The following is a 19,320-nucleotide window of genomic DNA, read 5'->3' on the forward strand; positions in this document are numbered from 1 at the left end:
TTTTTGGTCTCCCCTTTGGGGGGGAATGTAGGTTTTCATTTCTCTTTCATAACAAGCCTTGCCAGCCTTTGCCATATCTTCAAATTTCCCCTTTTCTTTAGCAGACATGGTCTTCCACCTCTCTGAGCACTTCTTGGAGAACTCTGAGAAGTTGACAGAAGCATCCGGGTGCTTCTTCTTGTGCTCCTCTCGGCAGGTTTGAACAAAGAATGCATATGAGGACATTTTGCCTCTTGGCTTCTTAGGATCTCATTTGCCCATGTTTAGTTGATTTTCCTCCACGAGGCACAGAGTCGCCCAGCGCTTGCCCCGGCGCTGTCTCTATGGAGCTCAATGTACTGCAATGGCTGTCTTTTTTTAAAACAATTTTTTTTTTTTTGGTTTTTCAAGACAGAGTTTCTCTGTGTAGCCTTGGCCATCCTGGAACTCACTCTGTAGACCAGGCTGGCCTCGAACTCAGAAATCTGTCTGCCTCTGCCTCCCAAGTGCTGGTATTAAAGGCGTGCGCCACCACGCCCGGCTCAAATATTTATAATAGGGCTCACTGCATACTTACAATAAATGTAACCTTTTATTTTCATTTAGTTTCTAAGCTGATTTAGCATCCTGCAGTTTGCTTTTTAGATTGTCATAGTTTCTCTAATTTTACTTGAGATAAGTAAATGGGCACCCACAATGAATTCAAAGTGAGTCCTGTAGCTGGCAATGGATTATGCCTTTTTAATTTTATTTTTATTTTTTATTTTTGGAACTGAGAGCGCTTTCCATTCACTATCTCATGTGTATGTATAAGAGTATCATACACATGATTCCCTTGTGGTACTGATTCCCTATGAAGAAACTGAAGCTTAAAAGCTAACATAGGTTTCTGGATGATGCACAGTGAAGCTGATACAGATGTGAGCCGGGAGAAATCAGTAGTCTGGTCCTTCATCATCCTGCCTTGCTGCCTTGGCGATCAGTCATGCCACAGGAGGGCCTCCAGTGGTTGCACCCCCATTCCTCAGCCATCCAGATTGTAACCTGCTTTCAACAGTCTAATTGTCCTGTCTCTCCCGAGTACGCCCCTGTCTTAGTCAGGGTTTCTATTCCTGTACAACATCATGACCAAGAAGCAAGTTGGGGAGGAAAGGGTTTATTTGGCTTACATTTGATCACCAAAGGATGCAGGACTGGAACTCAAGCAGGTCAGGGAGCAGGAGCTGATGCAGAAGCCATGGAGGGATGTTCTTTACTGGCTTGCTTGCCTTGACTTGCTCAGCCTGCTCTCTTATAGAATCCAAGACTACCAGCCCAGAGATGGTCTCACCCACAAGAGGCCTCTCCCCCTTGATTACTAATTGAGGAAATGCCCCACAGCTGGATCTCATGTAGGCATTTCCCCAACTAAAGCTCCTTTCTCTGTGATAACTCCAGCTGTGTCAAGTTGACACAAAGCTATCCAGTACAGCCCCCGATGCTTTCTCAGTTCCAGTCTCCTATCAGTGTACCGGGTCAGTGGGTGTACGTGTATATGTGAGGGTTTCCACCCCTCCTGTCTTGTTCCTGAGTCCTGTAGCATCAGGGATGTGTGAGAGCCAAGTGCTAGTTGGTGCGAATGAGGACACAGAAAGCTTTGAACATTTCCCAGCTCCGTTTCTCAAGTTTCTCCCTAATCCTTCTCATTCATTTTCAGGGAGATCTTTGAAATCGAGGATTCCTGGGGTCTCACAGCAGCGGTATTTCTGTTCTGAGTCCATTAGCCATGTCGTAGAACACACGAGTTATACAAGGACATTAGGGGATTGTGAAACAAATCATTCATGTGTCCCAGCTGTTTTTAGGTTCATTTAGTTTGTGTGATGTGTGTGTGTGTGTGTGTGTGTCTTAGAGGACGACTTCCAGCACTTGTTTCTCTTTCAAAATGTGATCCAAGGCTCAAACTCAGGTCATCCGGTGTGCACTTTAACCCACTTAGCCTAAATCTTGCTGGCCCAGAACGGTCTCTTAGAAGTCACTGTGGGTAGAGCAGGAGCTGGGATCGGTGGGGAAAGGCAGACGGCCTGAAAGGCTCGTGAAGGCCGTCGGTCCTCAGGAAGATGCAGGTAGTTTTGAACTGGAGATTGGGGCTGGAGGGATGAATGAAGCAGGACAAGTTTGTCGGAGATGGGCAGTATGTTCTTTATCCTGTGAGGACCCTGAGCTTTGTCTTCAGCATGTGGGGGATGGGGAGTTACTGAGGGGTTTAGAGAACAGAATGATAAGGTTGGGCTTATATTATAAGGCTGTCAGAAACTCATGCCTCCTCTAACTGTACGAACCTCAAGACTCCCCAGACTAGGTCATGCAAAGACAAGGAGGACCTTACCTCCTAAATGTGGTTCTTTGAATCTTTGTAGAGCCTGGCACCTTTGCCATAGCCCCACCACCCTGGGAATTTGATTTCTGTGGTGCGCGCTTATTTATTTATTTATTTATTTATTTATTTATTTATTTATTTATAGACAGGTCTCTAAAGCCTCGGCTGTCCTGAAACTCACTCTGTAGACCAGGCTGGCCTCAAACTCAAGAGATCCACCTGCCTCTGCCTGCTGAGTGCTGGGATAACGGCACATGCCACCACGCCCAGCACCGATTCCTGCATTTTAAAATAAACAGCAAGACAAGAAGACTCTAAGGGCTTCCAGTTCTGAAGAAGAGGAGCTTAGTGAGCGGGTGTTCAGGGTCGCTCCACAAGCAGGGGTTCAGAACGAAGGGTAGTTTTAAAAGTGGAGTGGATAGCTTAGTTCTCTTGGGCAGGTCATGCTGGACAAGTCACATGGCTTCCTTTCCTGTCCCCAGGCTGCACATTCCCCTGAGCAGTTAATCAGCAATGAAACACTGGGACAAACTGAGCTCTGTTCAGTCCAGAGAATATTTGAATACACAGACTTGGTTTTGTTTGTTTGTTTGTTTGTTGTTTTTGCTTGCAGAAGTGGTCTAAATTACCTAGAAATCTAATGCCTCTTTAATTTTAGTTTTAGTTGATAACTGTGTATACTTTTGGGTTACCACTATATAGATATATATTTATATCTATCTATCTATCTATCTATCTATCTATCTATCTATCTATCTATCTAATTTATCAATTATATATTATAATTGATAAATACTCTTAATATGGCATGGCAGGCTAATTAAACCTATCACTTTCGACACTTGGTATTTCTTCATAATAAAAACATTTTAGCTGTTTTAAGCTAGTTTGAAACACACAATGCATTATGATATTGGTCACCACTCTGTAATAGATCATGACTTTTTAAAAACGTTCTCTAGCTCTCTCTCACATGTATGCACATGGGAGTGTTCTCACGCCTGCGCTCCAAATGTCTTGTGTCTTCCACTGCACTCTTCTGAGACAGTGTGGAGCCTGGTGATCATTGTCTTGGGTAGACTAACCGGATCTACCTAACCCTGCCCCCATCCCTAACCCCACTCACAGCACTAAAGCTGGAGGCACATGCTGCCACACCCAGAATCCAGGTCCTTAGGCTTGTGCAGCAAGTGCCTTATCCCCTGAGCCCTCTCCCCTGTCACGAGATCACTGACTCTTCTTGACCCAGCTAACTGAGACTTGGCATTCTTTTTGTCATCATATGCCCCCAAGTCGTCTAGCTATTCTTCCTAGACTCTAGCAACAAATACTTTGTTCTAAGAGTTCAGGGATTTTAGTGTCCACGTATGGGAATGTGCAGCATCTGTCTTTGTCTTTCTGTCTTGCTTTGCCTAGGACTCCTGTTTCTTCATGATGTCCTGTGTGATAGCATCTCTCCTGGTTCAGACTGAATAGTATTCCATTATGCCGTCATGCGGGTTGTCTCCACTGGCTGTGGTGAAGGATGCTTCAGTAACCATGTGAGTGTAGACTCTGTGCAATTCTGCTTTCAGTTCCCTGGAGAGCATCTAAGAGCTGGGTGATAGAGTCGTGTATTTTCTTTCTTTACTTTGAGGACCTTGCAAAAAGTTACCCACAATGCTAGATTAATTTCCCTTTTCACCAACAGTGTCTGAAGTTTCTTCTTTATCCAAGGATTTTGCCAGGAGGTATTTTTAAAATTTTAATAATAGTAATTTTTTTTTTTTTGAGTCAGGGTTTCTCTGTATAGCTCTGGCTGTTCTGGAACTCACTCTGTAGACCAGGTTGGCCTCAAACTCAGAAATCGGCCTGCCTCTGCCTCCCAAGTGCCGGGATTAAAGGCTTCCTCCACCACTGCCCGACATAATAGTCATTCTAATAGATGTATATTGATGTCTTTCTGTTCTTCAATTTACATAGAAATCTATTTCCAAGACAAATCCTGAACTCCACTTCTTGGTTAGTTTTGTAGCATCTACACATATGGAAACTACATAATCTTGTCTCTATCCTTTTTTCTTCAAAATGAAGAAAACAAGAAAACAAGAAAACAAGCAAACTTTATAAAACCTTATGAAGAATTGTTCCCTTGTTAGATGTGTCAGAGCTGGTGTTGTTTCGTTGGATTCACAAATCTTGCAAGAGGAGTTGAGAAAGTTCTCTCTATACGTCTTGGGGAGGTTAGTATCTTACTCAGAGTGTTAGGTCTTGCCTCTGGCCCTAAAGAGACAGTTCTGGCTTCAGGATAGAAGCAATAATGTGTGATTTTTTTTGTTTACCCTGTCATACATAGCAAGCCCTGAGCTGCTTCTTAGCAAAGCTTCCTCTCTTAGTGACCTGTGACTTCCAACCATGTGTCCCAGAGCTCAGCTCAGTTTTTAGCTCGTCACTGTTCCTGTTCATCCACTTCTTCCTTTTACAAACCATTCTATATGCTTCGTTATATTAACTTCTAAGATGTGTAAGGTTCAGCTCTTGCCTGGAAACCCAAGGGAGCTTACTCTATCTATCTATCTATCTATCTATCTATCTATCTATCTATCTATCTATCCTTTGTTCATATTTCTTCTACCACAAACTCAGGACTGCATAAATCCAGAGAGTACATGATGCTTTTAAATACCTTTTGAGTAGATAGGCAAATTGACAGTACCGAAAATCTAGACTATATGTGAATTTTCACCATCACCTTCCAACTCACTCCTCTCTCAAGCCTATCACAAATCCCACATTCCTACTTGGGTTTCCCTCATACATGCTAGCTTGTCACACTTATAAGCTTCATGCTGAGAGATTTCACTTGCCTGGTCACTTCAGTCAAACTGTGTGCATATAAGTAACATAATGGATCAGGTTGTATATAGGTTGTTTAGGAATATATTTGTATATACATAAATCCATGCAATAACAATTAATGAAAAACAGAGTCCATAAATTTGAAGAAGAGAGGGAGGGTTATATAGTAGAGTCTGGAGGGAGGAAAGGGAAGGGAAAATGTAATTATATCATAATCTCAAATATAAAATTAAAAAATAGAGGTAAGTGGAAAAATTGTGTATACACACACACACACACACACACACAACCTGAGAGTAAGAATTAGAGAGAGACACACACAGAGAGGAACAGGAAGACATAGAGATACACAGAGAGACACAGAAAGACAGAGACACACAGTGAGAAAGTGGGACAGAGAGACACAGAAAGACAGAGATATAGAAAGAGACGCACAAAGAGGAGGGACAGACAGAGAGACACAGAAAGACAGAGATACACAGAAAGACAGAGGGACAGACACACACACACAGACAGAGAAACATGACATGGAGACTGAGATACAGAGAGGGACAGAGAGAAAGGGAGATACAGAGACAGAGAGAGACACACAGAAAGGGAGAGAGAGAGAGAGAGAGAGAGAGAGAGAGAGAGAGAGTTGGGGAAGAGGGAGACAGATAGAGATTGTTTGTAGCACTCTTGGGAATGCTAGGCAAAAGACCTACTAGTGTGTTCAAGCCCCATTCCTGGCTATATTGAAATAAGGTCTCTTTCAATTAGCTTAGGCAAACTTTTAATTGGTAATATCAATGAGACTACCATGAACTCAAAATGCCCTTGCCTCAATTTCAATATGTTCAAATAGGGTGAGCACCACATCCAGTCTACTACCTTTGAAAAGATTTATTTTCAAGTTACTGTTATTTATGTGTTCTTTTGAATACATGAGTGTGTGTGTGACACCTGTGAGCTGGTACCCTTGGAGACCAGAAGAGGTACGATCCCTGGGAGCTGGAGTTGTAAGAGTTTGCAAGCTGCCAGATGTGGGTGACAGGAACTGGGCTCTGATTCTCCAAAGGAGCAGCAAGAGCTAGATGATTGAGCTATCTTTCCAGCTCATACATATATGCATGCACACACACACACACACACACACACACACACACACACACACACACTCCAAATCCTGCTTTTCAAGGCACCGAAGAATAATGAAGTTAGTAGGCCTTAACAAGTTTGCATACCTAGACATGTTGTACAAGGCCTTGGAGCAATATACATGGACACCCCATTGCTTTTAGCAGTGGGCAATCTGCTGTAGTATAAGGCTTTCTGTTGGTGACTTGTTGATGCTTGTGATGGAGCCCATGGAATTTATTTCCTGCAATGAAGATGCTCCACCGGTTTTGACTGGCCCATGCTTTGTTTTCAGGGATCTGTGGAATTGTGTTTCGTGAAAGGCCCGATGCTGAACTCTTACTTCCTTTCAGTCTCATTCACAAGGAGGCTTGGAATGCAGCCCATTCAATAGAAAGGACTTTTGATTCGCAGCTCTGAACACTTTTTGCTTATTTTTGTCTGGTGATAAATACGGGCAGACATTCACACTCCACTAGCATGCTTGGCCTGCCCCTATGGTGTAGCAAAACCAGTCAGCCAGTGTTTAAAGTGAAGGGCATTTAATGCATGTAGACAAAGGAGATTGTGTAAAGCATACATTCTTGGTTAATTTTCATCTCCATCTTCCCCCAAAGAATATCTTCTTTGTGCTGTTGAGTCAAAAATGACTAAAGAGAACATCAAAATTCCGAGGAGATATTCAGATATTGGAAGAGAGGAGTTTTTACTGGCAAGTCTCATTTTTAAGACAGCTGTGTAACCTTTAATTCACATGGACATCACACATCTGTTAAAGGCTGCTTCCCACCGCTCTTGACAGTTAGAATTTTATCTCTTCGCCATTAAGATTTCTCTAGAGAGCACAGCACTGTATCATCTTGACAAATCTGAATGGAAGGAGATGAACACTGCTCATTTCAAAAACCCTTCAGGGTGAGTGCCTTTAACCAGGCTCCTGTTTGCAGAGAAGGTTTTCCCATCACCCCTTCTGACCTATCAATGCTCCTTTACTCCTCTTAAAAGCTGTATTTTCTATAATGTGGAATTCTCCTCTCAGTGGCACTTGCTGTGCTGGGATCTGCATCTACACCGACAGATACTCTTACCCACTGGGTCTCACAACTCTTGGCTCTAATGGGAAGATGAACAGCAATCGAGGAAAAGCAAGAGGCCCGTGCTTCTCCACTCACCAACCAGGGAGCCTCAGGTCACTGCTTTTCTCTGTTCTCTGGGGATCCCTTTCCCTGAAACACGGGGAAGAATAAGAATATCTTTATGTTTTGCTGGGGAAACGTGGACGGCCATGGAGAATAATTTTTGTGCCTATTTGCTGAACCACCTTTGGCAGTTTGAGAAATGATTTATTAGGTCTCAGGATAGAAAGTTTATCCAATGACTGTGTGTGTGCCTGTAATGTCAGTATCCATGAAGCAGAGATGGGAGGAATGAAGAAGATTCAGGTCTAGCTCTGGCTACAGCAGGAAGTCTGCAGCTGGGTGATGGGAAGCAACCATGAGTTGAGGTGGTGCACACTTTTAATCCTAGCACCTGGGAGGTAGGAGCAGGTGATCTCTGAGTTTGAGGCCAGCCTGGTCTACACAGCAGATTCCAGGTCAACCTTGGATATATGGTATGGCCATGTTTCAAACCAACCAACCAACCAACCAACCAACCAACCAACCAACCAACCAACCAACCACAGGAAAAACAACAAAAACCATCAAAGAATTTGATAACTTGTAGAAGAGATTGATAAATTCATGTGCATACAGCTTGTGGCCAAAGATGGCCCAGTACCTATTTTGTTTTTATAAACTGATGTCTTCCATTTTACATGACTGAAAAATAATAAAAAGGTTGACAATATTTCTATGACAATTGAAAATCATATGGAATCACACTTTGGTGTTTACAAAAAAGCTCTGTTGGCTTAGTGACAACCAGTTGTCCCTTTACAGTGTGCCACTGTGCCACTGAGCCAAGCATATCGCTGAATGGCTGTGGTGGAGACCACATGACTGGCACAGCCCCAAATGTTTACTCACTGCTATTTGCATAGTATGCAGACCACTGGGCTACATTACTGCAGATTTACTGCATAATTACATCAGTGCTACTCAAATATTTAACTGTAGAATAAACATCTGTACTGTAATATTGAATGATACAATTATGAGAATCCACATATTTCTATTCTTCCCTTTGTGTAATTTTTGCTTCTTTATCCTGTGAAAACTTTATGCTTCCTGAGAGCAAAATGTTGGCACCTACTTGTTTATAATTTAGCTTTAGGCTCCAAAACACTACCTGGCATATAGTAGCTGCTCAGTAAGCAACAATGGTTGGGTAAAGACTTATGTTTTATAAAACTGTTGGAGGTGCATATGTAGAAACAGCTACTATAAAATCATCCTTAATTATGCTAAACACTAATTATTATTCTTATTTATGCTAAACACTAGGATGAGGGGTTTTATTTATTTGCTTTACTTTTTCTTCCATTTTATATGGCAACATAAAAATTTTACCTATTAGTTACAGGCATACACTGAATAATGTACAAATCAGGATAAACCTATCTAACATGCTGGTCTTACAAAAGTGGGGTGGCTACAGGTAACAATTATACGTTGAATATGTTAAAAAACCTTGAGGAAGGGAAGTCTGAATGTTTGCACCAGGTAGAGGTGATAAAAGTTTGGGAAAGAAATTTTTCTTTATACACAGTCCTATTTAACAATTGTGAAGTCAGTTTATGAAGATACATGATCAGCCCGGTGACAAGGAGGAGGAGGAAGAGGCAGGTCTGGAGAGGCTTGTCACTTGTCTAATGTCACTAGGCGAGGAAGTCAGACTAGAGAGCAAAAGGGCTGCTGGGTTCCATGAGTTAACCATGTTCTCTTCCTAAAATTTTAAAGCTATTTAAAACAAAACAAAACAAACAAAACAACCGTTTGCCATGGACTACAGACAATTGGGTTTTTTCTTCTCATATGTTCTCATGCAGAGTTTTCTTCATTGCCTAAAATGAGGAGACTTCTTTTTATTTAATTTTGTAGTAAGGCATGGATGCTCTTAAAGATGTGGAGAGAAGCAAGAAGATTTCTCTGACTTCTGTAGACCACTTCTTGGTCCTCCCGGTGCTTGGGCTGTACGGGAAATGGCTTCCTGCCTGTCCTTGTAGAGTCTGTCCTGTGGACATGCAGTATCAAGCTTTAGTTATCCTTGAACACTTCCTTGCTCTGAGATGAGAAGTGCTGTTGGTGAGTGGCAGTGTTCAGGACTCACAGCCTCTTGTGGGTTGGTTGTCCCGGAAAGTTGCATGATATTTTCTACTCACATTTGGCCACACTGGCCCAGCTTGTCTTCTTCATATGATAGACAGATCGTACACAAGTTTATTCTTTCTCTTTCTCCTTTTAAAAATCAGCACAGTATTTGGGCTTTACAAGATTGTCTAACTCTTCTATTTTAGAATTGAATTAGGTCTCAGGAGTCTCAATCACTTAGTAAAAAAAATGGGAAGGAGGAGAGAAACAGTAACTGGTGATCTTTTGGGTCAGCTTGAGGTTCTTTCGTTCTCTTAGTTGTGTGTCAGTGACTGTGATGTACCTACTGTGTGTAAACCAGAGACCTTCCACATGTTCTATCCAACATTATCAATGAAATGGAGAAGTTCCTCTGGGATAGGCTGGGATGGGGGCAATTAGAATCGTTGAATTAATGTGTTTAAACCGTTGGTGTGCCACCAGCTTCCAAATGGGTCCAGCAGCTGTTTCCTGCAGATAAGAGCATTACAAGATTCAAGCAAGGGGTGTGTGTGGGGGGGTTGAGTTTCTAGCTAAGTGAGGAAAGTTGTAGATTTCAAACATCCCAGGCTGTTTCAAAGAGCTTTCCGAAATTCCTGGCATGTCTGGACACTCCCATCAGAATTCCTGAGGGCTCTGCTGTTCAGGCTTGTTCAGAATGAGTTAAGGGGGCTGCCTTCCTAGATGCTTGTAATTGAGTTGTTTTCTTCAAGAGCACTGCACTGACTTTTGAATTATAAGTAACCCTGACCATAACCATCTCTGGGACTTTGCTTGGATGAAATGGGGGTTTGCAAATGACAGTTCTGGTTTTTAAGTCTGAACTGTTGTTCAATAGACTCCATCGTAGCCTTTTCTGTCGATGAGGATTCCACAGGGATGTGCTATTCTTTATTCAGCTTAGCAGTGAAATGGCATTTCTATCCAGTGACTGAGATCCAAACAACTTTAGTGACATTTAAAAAAATATATCATCTATGCACATGCAGTTGAAGAAGTGACATTTGCTTAAAGACACCTTGTAGGGCTATGTGTGAATGTGTGACCCCTTCCCGAGAACACGGTTGTGCTCGCACTCTTCTATCAGAAGAGAAAAACAGAAGCAAAAGCAGTCTTTTTCCTGCTTCCCTTCTTTGGAGACTTCAGAAATTGATGCAAAACATCCATTTTCTCTTTTGAATTTGGGATTTCTAAAAATTTTCCCCACCCCTGGCATGCTGATGTAGCCTCAGAAAATCAGACAGCTGTTATTACAAACAGAGACCGCTCTGCTCAGACCTTGAATAGACAATTATAAATGTCTGGATTCTTTCCTTTCTTGTGGTGGCTGCTTTTTTAGATGTGGAATAAAACCACACTAAACAAGAGGATACTTGAGTAGTAGTTAGTAGCCTGTTCTTGCCACATCCATAAATTTGTTAAAATTTCTTCTACTGTCTATAGTAACTTTCCACTTCATAAGACTTATAACTGACCAGGAGTGTCATTTATATAAAAGTCTTAAAACTTGTGAAGACACAGGGACCATGGAATTTGGTTACAAAGTGTCCCACACCCGACAGGTGAGAGAGGACATGAATTAGTGAGTGACCTGCCCAAGGACATTTGCTAGTCAATGAAGCAGCATGCTGAGTTGAGCTGTTTGCTTTCTGATTCTGTAGATGGCCGACCTCGCCCTATCATTCTCTGGGACTCATCTTTAGCATCTGCAAGCAATGACAGTCATTCCTCTGTTAAGGTCACCTGGGGAACTTATCAGCGGTCGCTAAAGCAGAAGTGCTGGCTGAATGGCCGGGTTCCCAGACCGGAGTGGGACTGCACTGAAGTCCATCACCATGAGTGGTCCAAGATGGCTCTCTTTGATTTTTTGTTACAGGTAAGTTTATCTAATCTCCTGTGGCTTCTAAGACTGACGTTGTTGTAAGGCCTCAAAGGAAACTTCAGCAACTGGAGTGTCTACGAAGTAGGAGTTTTAAGTTATCATATTGTTAAATTGTAATTGGGAGAGAATTTAGAACCTAAAAGTCTTAGAACATTTATAAAAACATCCTCCTTTTTGTTAGGACCTTTTATGTATGTGTGTCTGACTAGAAGGAAGGAAACAGTAGTGGAAACAGACAGAGAATCCTTTGAGGTTATATAGAGATGTCAAGTCCACTCTAGTGTACACGACCCACCCTCTGTTTCAAAAACAAAACAAAGTACAAAGAAAGTAGAGAAAAAACTAGCTTTGTCACCATCTAGGGGACAAACTGTTGACCTAGAGAATGGCCTTTGGTGTCAGTGATGCAGAGTGGATAGCGAAGACTAAGCCAGCGTGCAGGCCATTTAATGGAGCAGAGAGGCAGACAACAGTCACCTGGTATTGTTACCTTGAACATTGTTTGAGTTCAGCTCTAAGGTATAGACAGGTTAAGTGTTATGTTTGTATTATCTCATTTGTCAATCAATACACGAAGGCTGTGAAGTAAGCCCCCTTTCTCTGTATTGCATATAGGGGAACCGAGGCATGGAAAGTATCTGTATTCTGACAGCTTCCTTGCAAGCTGACAAATGAGCCTATTGCAGAATGACTAATGCTAGTAAGGTCAGGAAACCCTTGGGTCTGACACATGCGAACTTCACACGTAGGATAGAGCCACTGGTATCCACTTCACGCTTCCTTGCATCTCTAGTTGCATTGGGGCTGATACAGCAGCGTTCTGGAGAATGCTTCTGATGATGTGTTGGTCTCTGACATGGAACCCTACCCTCAGAATCTCCAGTCTTCCTATTGGCTGCTAGCAAACCTGACGAATATTTGCCTTAGAAGGATATGTGATGTTAGTATTTTGATAAGGATGCAAATAACCCCTACAGAGTTAAGATGCATTTGTTAACCACGTTAACAAGTGTAACCATTAGTGTCGCACAGGACTTGAAGGACAGCTCCATGACAAAGCGTCTGCTGTCAATGGGTGAAAACCTGAGTATATCCTCACTACTACACAGGCAAAACCAAACAAGACAAAAACACAAAATCGAAGAGCAAGCTTGGTGTGCTGTGCAGAAACGTCCATGGAGAATTGCGTTTCAACACAGAATGATCTAGAAGCTTGTCGCTGATGGACATAAGAACTTACCTATAGCAAATAAAGGGCAAATCTCTATCTTGATTATCTTGCCTTAAGTATTTTAAATCTGAAACCCTAAAGTAAATCTCATTCTGACCCAAGCTTCATTTTTTATTCAACTAAGGAGAACACACACACACACACACACACACACACACAAACACCCTATGATCATTATATTATAAAAGTAATATAAAGTAATTATGCCCACTATCACACTCCAAAGCTTTTGGCTTTTGTTTTCTTCTGGAAGTGCAATGGTTAGGAAAATATAATATATGAAATAAAAGGCAGATCCATATCAGAATTGGTGGCAAAATATTAGTTCCTATCGTTCTGAGGTTAAAAGAGGGAGAGCATGTGCCACAGAGTAGTAAAAAGAAAGCATCTGAGTGGAAGTTGAGATGGTAAACAGAGGAGGCTGTAGGAAAGCCTGAGCAGGACATGGGTGTGATGACATTTCACGGCATTTAATCATCTGAAAGAGGCCATTCAAAACAGAGTCTTTGTTTCAGCAAGTACTGGGGCTTCCTGCTTTGGGGCATAGGAAATGGCAAAAAGGAAGAAGTCCTTTACACAGAGTAAGTGTTGACTGTGTTGCTCTACTGTTCGTTACCCTAACTGTCAGAACAAAGTTCAACCGATGCAGTTTAGCTTCTGAGAGCACTGGCAGCTTTTACCCACTCGGGGACAGTGTCTGTTGTGTGAAGAATGAATGTGAGCACGTGAAATCATCACTGTGATTTTGAAACATGCACGAATATTCCATGTAGCTTGAAATAATCATACGGTTAACCTACCACTCACAGAACACTTCCTTTGTGTATTTGGTTCTAGGAACTCCTGTACTGAGCACTAAGATAGTAATTGAGGAACTAAGGATGATTGTTATTTATACTTTACAGATGAGGAAGCTGAAGAAGCATACGTTTGCTAATCTTGCCAGGGTCATGTGTTCACTAGTTCCTGGAGTCAAACCAGAAGTTCTGTTTTAAAAATCAAGCCTTCTTGAATCTTGAAGGGAACAACTATACCTTCTTCATCTCTTAGACAGAAAAGAGTACCATCTCCAGTCACTGTTCCAAATGAAAAATCTAGGAGCCAGATGTGTGCTTCTGTGAGGGTCACGTGGGTAGTGACCACCATCTTGTTATCCCTTGATTTGCTTTCTTGAAGGAATCATTCATTGGCTCTTGTCTTAACTCAAGGCTCTGTCCTTTCTCACTTAGATGCCTCCCTTTAGTCCCTTCCAACGGAATGAGCCAAGCTCGTTTAGGGCAGAGGTTGGATAGCTGCAGGGTGTGGCTCTCCCTGCTTCTGTCGTCTACGCAGTTGCTTCCCCTGCTTGTGGTTGGAAGGCTTTCTCCTTGGTAATTTACGAGGAAGAAATCTGGGCAAGGATTTACCACAACTTGCTTAAAATGTAATATCAAGTGGAAGCTCCTAACTTTGGTTTAAAAGCTCTCTATAAAACTCAAAAAATACCATTTATTAATGGTTAATTTAACTAATATTTGCAAAGACATATATGCAGAGATAATCTCTTGTGTGCTTTGTGGAAGCATCACCTATCAGTAAATCTTATGGCCAATAAGCCAAGGCAGGACTGAAAGGTGGAGCATCTGGCAGAGAGAGAGAGAGAGAGAGAGAGAGAGAGAGAGAGAGAGAGAGAGACTGAGACTCTGTGAGATAGTCAGAGGGGAAGATTCCCTGCCCTGACTCAGAGGAAGTCAGACAGACATATGAAACTGAGGAGAGCTAACTAGCTATGTGGAAGACATAGAATAGTACAAATGAGTTAAATACGTTGTGCGCTAGTGGGAACAAGCCTAGCTTATAGCCTAGGCATTTTTAAATAAATAATGAGCTGTTGTGTTTTTATTTGGGAACTGGGGCATGAGTGGATAAGCCCACAGTTATATATACAAGCATTCATATACACATACGCATATATAAACGGTATCTGTTGGGAGGGGTTACAGCTTTCTTTACTTTTCATTATTTATTTCTAACAGTGAACGGGTGAGAGGCTAATTTCCATTAGATAGTGCATCATTTTACCATTTTGTATATATCAGGTCTGATAGGTCCTCCCTCTTCCCCACTGTGCGAAGCAGAAGGCAATGTGATGTTTCTGCCAATCAGGTCAAGGGTGATGAGGTCTTCTTTGTGTTTTTCAGTTTTACATTATGTTTGAGATTGAGAATATTATATATTCAGGTATTTTGTTTGGTTTCAGTAAATCTCTTGTTCAAACTATTGACATTTTATAACTTTCCTTATTGACTAGAAACTTTGTATATTGTGAAAAGGAGCCTGTATTCAGGTCTGCAGCAGTCAGCTTTCTGTGATAGAAACAAGGAGCTGAGAGAACAACTTATGAAGAGAAAACTTATCATGGCTCTCACTTTGAACGATTCAGTCTGTGATTGGTCAGTCCCGTTGCTTTGGGCCTATGATAAGGTGTTAGACTGTAGCAGAGGAGTGTGGTGGAGCAAACCTGCTTATCTCACGGACAGGAAATAGAAGAGAGAGAACAGAGGGGGTGAGCCTGCCACAGACTCGTTTATGTTTCCTCAGGAGAGACGAATGAACCTTTGTCACCTGTGATATATCAAAGAAATGATCTATCCAAATCCATCTTGGTAAGCCACAGTGTTTACTGAGCTTATAGGTAAATGGGGGTAAGGAGGTGGTCACTCACGATGGGGACAAAACTGATACATCACTAAAAAGTGCCACCCCTTCATGGCACAGGGTAAAGCCTGTGGAAGCTGCATTATGAAGTTTAGCCCAGTTAAGTGTCTACCTCTTATGTATTCTAGTACCTCCCAAGGTCAGGTGCAGCCTTGGGACACATGTTGGTTATGACAGTGTTGTTCGACTTCCTGGGGAGACATGAAGAAATTCTGTTCAATCTATTTAGGGCATCGATGACAGATTGAAGAATCAATTCACCCGTCTAACTTTACAAACCAGTGAAATCCCTGGGGTTACTACCGATACATAGATGAAGTGTTAAAGAAACACGTGTGACTCGAAGGCAGTTGTATCACTGAAAAGCCCAGTCCAGCATGGAGTAGGACTAATGGAAGCTGCATGCTTGAAGCTCTCTGTGGGACTTGTAGGCAGTTCCATCCACAAGAGTCTCTTCTTTCTCTAGAGATTGTTTACTGTTAACATGACCTCTGGAAGAGGCCTTGTGACTCCTACCCTGAGTCTCATGGGTCTCATTAGCTTCCCCGTCCTTTCCCACTCCTTACAGGTCTGAATGCTAGAATTCAGAGGACATATTTGCCTAATAATGTGCTCCTTCATTTCCTTCAGCTCCAACACCCTTTCTTTCACATTCCATGGTATTCCCTAGGCTTTGGTGGGGGTGATATAGATATGTTGGAATTTTCTTCCATTTATGGGTGAACATTGAATCCTTATGCACAGAAGCAGTCACTTGTTTGCATCAGGTAGAGCAGGCATGAGCTATCGTATTTATCATTCATAGCAACAAAAGAAGTTTCCCTCCTGGGTCAAACCTGATAGCAGCAGTAATCTGTGGGTATAAACACAAATATGTTGAAGGCAATTTGACAGGCATATTATATCCTTGAACTAAAAATAAACAACAGCACAGGGGTCTCTCAGATCTCCAGCCACAGATCTTTGCCTTAGTTTGTTACCAACATGAGTTCCCTTTGCTGGTGATAGCTTTAAATCAAATTGGAAAACAGTTGATTGAATCTGTAACAGTTATGCCACATTTTGCGTGACGTGCCGGTAGTGTAGTATGTAGAGTCCCTATCTGAGCAGGCGTTTTGGTGGCAGTTCTCTCTGAACCACTTACATAGGACTTCCCAGAACTAGAAAGCCAGGCAACATGGAGGGAACAGCTGTCTTAGTTCCAGCATGAATTTTCAAAATTCTAAAACCAAAACGTGAACATCTTCATCTGCAGGGTCTTATTCCCCAGGAATCTTCTCTGAAGGAAGACTGAAGAACATTTTTATAGAATGGGAACAGAAAGCAAGGGGATTTGGGAGTGGGCTGTTGACTTGACCAATCACATTTTGACACAAGGGGTTAAGCAAGGAAGTTAACGTTGATGACTGGACCGTATCCAGGTCACCTGATTTCAGGGTCTTTGAGTCAGCTGTTGCAGTCAGGCTCCCTCCTGGACTCTGATCTGAAATTTTAGAATGATAAGGAAAACAAAGGGCAAGTTGCACATAGTCAATTAAGTCAAGACAAACAACGCATTTATGACTTGTGTGCCTTAGTTTAGATAACGGGATAACAGCAGCTTCCTCTTTGCATCCTTTACTGGTTAACAGACAAACATGAAACATCTGAAGAAGCAAGATAGGAGCTGAGCTCCAGGACCTGGGAATACAAACTCAGTGTTGATCCTATCAGCAAGGTGCAATTCATTCCTGGGATGGCTGGATATAGGAAACTACCTCCTGACACCTAGCCAACAGTTTTTGTGTCTAAGCCATACTTACATGTAACTGCCAACTTCGCATAGCTTCATATCCTGCTGAGTCTCAGTTGACTAATTTTCTTTAATCAGGTAGTCTGTGGGCTTGTCTATGATCATTAATGGATTTAAGGTGGTCCTGAGCTAAGAAAAGTAGCCAAGTATAGGCCTGAGAGTGAATCTTCGGGTGGGCTGGCAAACAGCATTTCTCTGTAGTTCCTGCAGTGAGTTCCAGCCTTGACTTTTCCCAGTGATGGACTGTACCTGGGAAAGATAAAATAAAACATACCTTTTCTTCAACTAAGTTGCTTTTAGTCAGAGTGTCTATCATAGCAACAGAGAATTAATTGGAATAGGAGGTAACTTATTCCCGGCACCAAGGTTTTAATTTAATAACCTATGGATTCTGAGTGGCCTTTCCCACTCATAATCTTCCACATCTGTTTTCACTTTTCTTTTAGATGTGTCTCCAAATTTGTAACATATTCAAGACACTCAAGGGCATTATGCAATGAAACCTTTTTTATAGAGGGCAAGATGTCTTAAGGCTTGCCACTGTCTAAGCAAGTGACAATTGGTCTTTGGATTTAGCAGCTAGACTTATACTTTTCAAAAGTAGGGAGGTCCTTTAGAAAAGCATTAAGAAGCCAGGGGTGGTGGCGCACGCCTTTAATACCAGCACTTGGGAGGCAAAGGCAGGCGGATTTCTGAGTTCGTGGCCAGCCTGGTCTACAGAGTGAGTTCCAGGATAGCCAGGGCTATACAGAGAAACCCTGTCTCGAAAAACAAAAAAACAAAACAAAACAAACAAACAAACAAAAAAACAAAAAAAGAAAAAAGCATTAAAAGATCTTACAACTTGTATCAATTGTTTTATAAAAAGAGTAATGTTGAATAGAGCAGAATGGATGGTAGGCAGGGCCATATTTAGCCTTCTTTAATCCATGCATTCCACATAAGCTGTCTTGTTTCCTCATCTGGGGCATTGCCATGTGGCCGCTGTGCATCTCTCCATGTTCAGTGGTTTCCACTGAGCTGCTGTGCACTGCTTAGCTCACATGGGTTATGGCTGCACCCTCACCTGCTGCTCAAGGCTGCACCATGGTTGTTATCAATCTGTTGTGCATATTTGCTGCTGCTGAAGGAATCGTAGGCTGGGTTGTTGTCTTAGTTAGGGTTTTCATCAATGTGAAGAGATACCATGACCAAGGCAACTCTTTTTGTTTGTTTGTTTGTTTGTTTTGTTTTTTGTTTTTTGTTTTGGTTTTTCGAGACAGGGTTTCTCTGTGTAGCTCTGGCTGTCCTGGAACTCACTCTGTAGACCAGGCTGCCCTCGAACTCAGAAATCTGCCTGCCTCTGCCTCCCCAGTGCTGGGATTAAAAGTGTGTGCCACCACACCTGGCTCTCCAAGGCAACTCTTATAAAGGACAGCATTTAATTGGAGCTGGATTACAGGTTCAGAGGTTCAGTCCATTATCATCAAGGCAGGAAGCATGGCAGCGACCTGGCAGGCATGACACTGGAGTAGATGAGAGTTCTATATCTTGTTCAAAAGGAAGCCAAAAGCTGGCTGGCTGCCAAGCAGCTAGGAGGAAGGTCTCAAAGCCCACCTCTACAGTGGCACACTTCCTCCAACAAGGTCACACCCCCTAATAGTCCCACTCTCTTTGCCAAACACATTCAAACCACCACAGTTTTACAATTTTCACCCCCAGTATATTTTCTCATGGGGAGAAATGTACCCAGATTACTCTGGGGTGGGGGCAATAATTGCCTACTTCTAAGACAAACAACTCTTTTGACTGTATCACTCTGTCTTCCATTTTGTCTCTCACGCCTATGATGAATGCTACTTTGGCCTTAAAGCTTTCCCAAGGTTCCCTCCACAGCATGTGGCTCCTGTTAAAATTTACCTGAGGAACTCTGGCTTTTCACAAATCTCATCGCTCTGGTTATTGATTGTCCTGGAGACGCCCCTTTGTGTAATTCCCAGTTTAAATTTTAAGTCATTCAGATCTACTAGAACGTCTTCTACCTCATCAAGATCGTGCCTCACCTGTGGTTTGGTAAAGTAGCAGAGCCCCTTGGGAATTAACTTATTTCTTAGCTCTTCAGCAAACCCAAACCCTTGGTGTAGAATCACTGAATAT

General features: G+C 42.2%; 1 protein-coding gene across 1 annotated transcript in view; it reads left to right on the plus strand.

The window, feature by feature from the left end:
- The window catches only part of Gask1b (golgi associated kinase 1B), a 57,890-nt gene that overhangs the window by 10,301 nt on the left and 28,269 nt on the right, over positions 1 to 19,320 (plus strand). The window contains exon 2 of the mRNA XM_021196626.2: positions 11,244 to 11,458. Within this exon, the coding sequence (XP_021052285.1) occupies positions 11,244 to 11,458 (215 nt within the window). The remainder of the gene's footprint in view (positions 1 to 11,243; positions 11,459 to 19,320) is intronic.

Source organism: Mus pahari, chromosome 4 (genome assembly GCF_900095145.1).
Source record: "Mus pahari chromosome 4, PAHARI_EIJ_v1.1, whole genome shotgun sequence".
Lineage (NCBI taxonomy): Eukaryota > Metazoa > Chordata > Mammalia > Rodentia > Muridae > Mus > Mus pahari.